The 6013-nt window shown below is 33.6% G+C and overlaps 1 protein-coding gene across 1 annotated transcript in view; it reads right to left on the bottom strand.

Annotated features, from left to right (window-relative positions):
- Positions 1-391: 391 nt before the first annotated feature.
- LOC103193933 (natural killer cells antigen CD94-like) overlaps positions 392-6013 on the bottom strand; it is a 13486-nt gene continuing 7864 nt past the window's right edge. The window contains exons 2-7 of the mRNA XM_007937236.1: positions 5324-5416; positions 3892-3984; positions 3680-3742; positions 2298-2449; positions 1357-1457; positions 392-515 (exon numbers count right to left, since the gene is read on the bottom strand). Coding sequence (XP_007935427.1) covers positions 392-515; positions 1357-1457; positions 2298-2449; positions 3680-3742; positions 3892-3984; positions 5324-5416 — 626 coding nt within the window. The remainder of the gene's footprint in view (positions 516-1356; positions 1458-2297; positions 2450-3679; positions 3743-3891; positions 3985-5323; positions 5417-6013) is intronic.

Genomic DNA, 6013 nt, shown 5'->3' with positions numbered 1-6013 from the left:
GTTTTACTTACAGAAAACTGAGAATTGGCATCTTCAATTTAGAATGCCATATGAAGAACAGAAATTATGTTGACATATATTATTTGATGTTAATTTTACTTAAGTTCATGCATAAATAATTCGCAATAAAAGATGCATGAAACTACAATAAATGATATTTTTAAAATTAAAGAAATTTCAATATTCATAACCTTCTTCATCTGGATACTTAATAAGTTCAAGCGTAGACACAGAAATTTAATGAATTTTAAAACATGTGGCTTCAAATATGCAAATTATATGATAAGACAAAAACTGAAACATTTTATAGACCCAAGAAGTAGATAATTAATAACAATATAGGCAATAAAAGGTAAACCTGAACCTGAATTGTCCAAGCCCCAAGAAACACTTAAATAGGTCGTTGCTTACAGATAAAACGATTGTTTTTCTTACAATCTTCATGCAAAACATACTTCATGCTTGGCTTATACAATATGCAGTTTTGTGGATTTAGGGTTTGAAAGAATGAAAATCTGTAATGAAGAGAGAAATATTAACACATAGGAAAAAGAAATGAAAATGTCTAGGGGTGATGATGTTTTTGATTACTGGTACAACTTTCAGAAGCATTTGAATGAAATATTAACATTTACTCATTCAGTTTTTTAATTTAATTTAATCTGTTTTTCAGATTTCAGAGTACATTGTTGCACAAACCTTAGTTATTCCCTCTATAATAAATACTATTGGGACTAGAGATTTGTTGTTGTTTTTGTTGTTGCTGTCATTGTTAATCATTTTGATGTTTAATAGATTTTAGTTCTATTTTGTTTAAAAATGTATTGATGCATCTAGTCCAGAGAAACAAACCGAAGTATAGAATTCACCAATGTCTTATGTTGAAGATTCTATATTTATGAATGAAAACAAGATTCAGAGTTTACAAATATATAGATGATAAACTCAGAATATTTGAAACATTGGAAGTATGGTGAGAATGTTGGTGCCACCAGAAGAAAGTCATGGCTATTCCACTTTATGTGGACTGCTGGGACCGCTGAATCAGTTAGTGTGTATGTGAGCATGTGTACATGCACAAATATGTTTATGTGTTTGCCCCAAAGCAAAATGAAAAAAAAAAAAAAAAGTCACAAGGTTTTAATGGGCACAAGAACACCACATTTCATGTGATTTGAGCATGAACTTTGATTTTCTAGGTTGGGCTAAAATTGTATTCTATGGCACTCTGTTCTGTAGTCTCATGCCCTAGGTATGTTACTTTTGCTGCAGTACACTTGGACATTACCTACCCTGGTCAGATCTAAGCATAAACTCACTAAGACCAGAAGAGCTACCGGGTTGCCAGAAACTTACAGATCCTGGGAGAGAGTTGAGCCATTTTCCCACAACCAGGTGCCTCGTGTTTCATTATAAGAGAGCCCAAGCCAGTAAAAATGTCCAAAGTTACTAAAACTCTGCAGGGAAACAGATGCAAACAGTTTAACCAAATTTGAATGTATTATGGAAAAACTATACTTTTTAAAAAGTTACTCTCCCAGCAACAGAATCAGCCCATCAATTGCACAAACTGAAATCATTCTCTTCTAATTTAGAAGGTACAGTCCCATGGCTCATATTTCTCGTTTATCAGACCATTCAGATTTGGAGGAAACGTAAGATCTCACTCCTTTAGAGGGGAGAAAAGTATACAAATATAAAAAACAGTATATATGCCATAAGTGAGAGTTCTCATGGAATATGTCTTTCACAAGGAATCAGAAACCGCAGCCTGAAAATCTCTCCAATCCACACTATCCTGAGAGCTAAATCTCATGGATATGACATACTCAGCCTTTATTCAGCTCAGTCTTGTTATACATCTAGGGCGATTTACACTTTTTCTTAGGAAGTGGTAGTTTTTATGATCATACCCTACATACTCTATGTGGTATCCTAGAGACATGACAGAAGCTACACAATTACAAAAGAATTTATAAATTCAATTAAAGGAACAAAACATTACAAAGCTATTAGTTGATTTTTTGAATAAAGTGAGTATACAATGATCTATTACTCAGAATTCACCCAGAAAATTTCTTTCACTCTATCTGGCATATTGGTTTTATTTAAATGTTGGAGGAATTTTATGTGGGCTTTTTAGTGATTGCTTCAAAGTATAGACACCACACAATCATTTGTTCAGACCTGACCATCCACTTACTATCTGATTAAACCCTTGAATCAAAATGTTCAGCATAGTTAGATATTGTGTTTTCCAGAACAAAGAATATATGTAAATACACTGAAGTACGTACAAATTCATCTTTGCTTTCCAGATGAAGCAGATGGGAATTCTGAGAAGCACAGAAATCTCTACTTTCTGTCCAAGTTTTTACTTCATTAGAAAAGAAGTAACAATTGCATCGGTACCCAATCCACTTTTCTGGGCAAGAACAGCAGCCAGAGCCTAAGATTAGGAAAAAAAATAAATAAATAGAAATAGAAATAGAAATAGAAATATATATATATATATATATATATATATATAAAATCAATGACATTGGAGATTGCAAATAGTTTTATTGCTGTTTGCTCACTCAAACATTTTCTGCTTATTTCTCTTTTTTCTCTGAAAATTTGCTTTGAGCATTTACTACATGCCCTGCAGTGTGCTATTTTTAGGACTACAAATGTGAACAAGTCAGACATGACCATTTTCTTCATGGAGATCATGTTCTAGGGATAGAGTGAGACTTACATAATTCCTAATCATTTATCAAGTATATTTAATGATAACTTTGATAAATGTACAAAAGAAATTCTGTATATTAAAAGAGCACATAGCAAGGTATAGGATGAGAGGAAACTTAAAAGACTCTGTTTTGAAGAATTGACTCAAAGCTGAGCTCTGCAGTGCAAGTAGGAGTTAACTAGATCAAAGAGAGGTAATTTAAAGGGAGAAAACATTGTATATTTTCTGAGTCAACAAAGAGTTCCATGCATTGATAAAAATCTGATTTTTTTTAAATGACAATAAGTAAAACAATTAGTTTGAAGTCTGATAATTGTGTTTTGCACAATTACAGTGGTAGTGCCTTCAACATTCCTTTTCTTCAGTGACAAAAGATATGACAGGTGGTGAATACTCAAATTTTTGCCAAATAAATAGTTTGGATATTGTATAAGATGCCATATAAGCACAGAAGGATGAGAGATAATTTGGAGGGTGTTAGGGTAAAACATACTCATTCAGAAATTATACTTTAAGCTGGCTCTTACTATATAAGTAGATTTTATAACTGCAGAAATCTGGGCACTGTATTCTGAGACATAACTACTAACTGAAGTAAAGGGACAGAGATAGGAAAGTATGGGTTATGAACAAATTCTGGCAGGGAGTTAGGATTAACTGTAATATTTACTATAGTTTATGTATAATTTATTGCTTAATGTGCATTCACTGAGGACAAAAATCTATCATCTCAAGCTAATATTATTCCTTTAATGTATAAATGATGTGCACTCAATATAATGTAATCATTCCTACAATAGAGAACAATGGAATGAGACTTTCCTACATTTAAGGAAGTATTATATTATTTGTTTAATATACTATCATCCTCCTCTCTGTGAAAAACAAGAAACTATTTATTTTAATGTTCTACCAGCATGGTGCATTTCCAAAATACAGACCTACCTTTTTGGGGTTCTGTGGTTGGGCCTGGAGAGAATGTTGGCTGAATACTTTGTTTGGTAAATGCTAAAAGAAATTATCAGAAATTTTTGTAATTAAGTACAGGTTTAAGTGTACCTGCGAGATAATAAAATATTACACATTAGTAAAATCCAATGTTTGTTATTAGTCTTATCATATTATTGATTTTTATAAAGATAACTAGAAAAACTTACAATTTTCCAATAAAATCCCCAAAGTTGCAATCAACAAAAGGCACATAACCCCCAAGCTTCCAGAAATCAGCCTCCATGGAGTGGTCTGAAAAACTGTAGAGAAAAAAGAAATAGGGCAAAGACTTAAAGAGCAAACATAAGAGCTGAAGTTCTTAAAAGCAGAAATCAGTGTGAGAAAATCCAGGAATTTCAGAACTCACAGTATGGATGTATAGAGAAATATAGAGTATTTGGGTCTTTTATTTGATAACATAGACATCCTGCCAAGACCCATTGCAAAAGGAAGACATCCCAATTGGAACTCTGCACTCCAACCAATACCAACACTCTCTGTCTCTAGAAGACAGTAAAGTAAATTTAATTTATTTTTCTTTTAATTGAGAAAGAAGCACAGAGATCTGGTGTAAAAAGAGATTAAGAGGCTCCAGCTTCTGTTTCATGTGCTTCCATAACAGGCATTTACTTTTATCCTCTCAAGAAAAAATCACAAGGCTGATAGTTTTGTTCCCAGTGGGTAGATGAGAAAATTGAAAATCCAAGAACAAGATCATTTTTTCAAGGTATCAAAGGTAATAAGTGTGGAGATCAAGCATAAAACCCAATTTTGTCTAAGTCTGGGATCTTTCCTTAATATATTTTACCATTGTCACTGACAATAGTACTATTTGGTAGGATGTCTTTCTGCTAATCTCAATATAGGTTCTACTTTTAGGAATGTTTAGCTGTTCATAGCTGTGTAGAGGTATCATAGGGCAAAAGGATAAGAGCACTTTGGAACTGGGGATGGGAGAGTCCAAACCAGTGCATAGAGTAACTCTCCTGAGCTGAGTTCATTTCCTACAACACTGAACTGTGATATATAAACAAACTCTAAAAAGAAATAAACAAACAAGAACATGATATTCTCCTTTTCTCAAAATTACTTGGTTGTAGGCTTTTTCTAGAAACAATTTGACTTTAGGACATCCTGCATTGACATTAGCATACTCTCAAAGAGTAACGTCAGTGACCATAGTACCATGTTTAAACTGTTATCCTGTGTACGACTTGGGAGTCACAATGCAAATGCTAAATTTCTGTGAAGTACTACGAAACATTATGCCATTCCTATTTGGCATTATCCATCTATACCTATGCTGAATGATGTTGATCATACTATAACCAGGTGAATTCATTTCTCATTCAGAATTTAGATATATCCATATCGGAAGCCACTCTTTTGGAAAAGCTTTCCAGGCTCTTAATAAGTTACAGAAAGATAAATGAAGAAATTAAAATGAAAGCAGGAAGTGCTGACACACGGAAAGCTTTAAAAATCTACTCTCAGTTAGGCCCCTTTCTCTTAAAGCTCTGTCTTAAAATCAGTCATGCTCATGGTTTACCTTTTTTTGGTACTTTTATCTTTTAATTGGCTGACTTGGGGCACACTTACCTGCCATGGGAAGTGATGTCCCCAGGTTGATGCAGGAAGGTTCAACGAGTGCTTGTTGAAGAGAAATGTTGGATCCCAAAGCTGAGCTGGAGGCTAAGGAATCCAAAAGTTGTGCGTGAAGAAATTTAAAAGAAAATTTTCATATTTACACAGTGTTCTTGAATCATCTGTTGGTAAGGCACATGTGCATGGTATGAGCAAGAAGCAGTAAAATCACTAGCTTCTCAAATGTTCCGGATTTCACAAGACAGGAAATGGTCATCATATTTTTGTAATACAATCCTGTTGATTAACAGAAAAGGTGAGAAGGAGTTCTTTTTTTGTTTTGTTTTTAATCTTTGAACATCAAAATATATTTAGAAATATCATAAAAATAGACAAACAAAAGGTGAATTTCCTCTCTGCAATAAATTTCTATGCAGCCTTTTTCTATTTTAATAGTAACAAAAATATGCTTTGCACAAAATGGGATGTTTATGAACATAGGAGTTAACAAATATAAGATATTTTAAACTCTATTTTGTGCAAAGCATATTTTTTTTATAAAGGGAGCTCTGGTAGCATAGTGGCTAAGACACTTGCCTGCTAACCAGACAGCTGGCGGTTCAAACCCACCAGCCACTCCTCGGAAGGAAGGTTGGACAATCCTACTTCCGTAGTGATACTGCCTCGGAAACCCAAGGAGGGGTC

The sequence above is a fragment of the Orycteropus afer genome, unplaced genomic scaffold (assembly GCF_000298275.1).
Source record: "Orycteropus afer afer isolate SDZICR_OR568_19922 unplaced genomic scaffold, OryAfe1.0 scaffold00040, whole genome shotgun sequence".
Lineage (NCBI taxonomy): Eukaryota > Metazoa > Chordata > Mammalia > Tubulidentata > Orycteropodidae > Orycteropus > Orycteropus afer.
The sequence above is the reverse complement of the archived record's forward strand: the minus strand, read 5'-3'. Positions and strand labels throughout refer to the sequence as shown.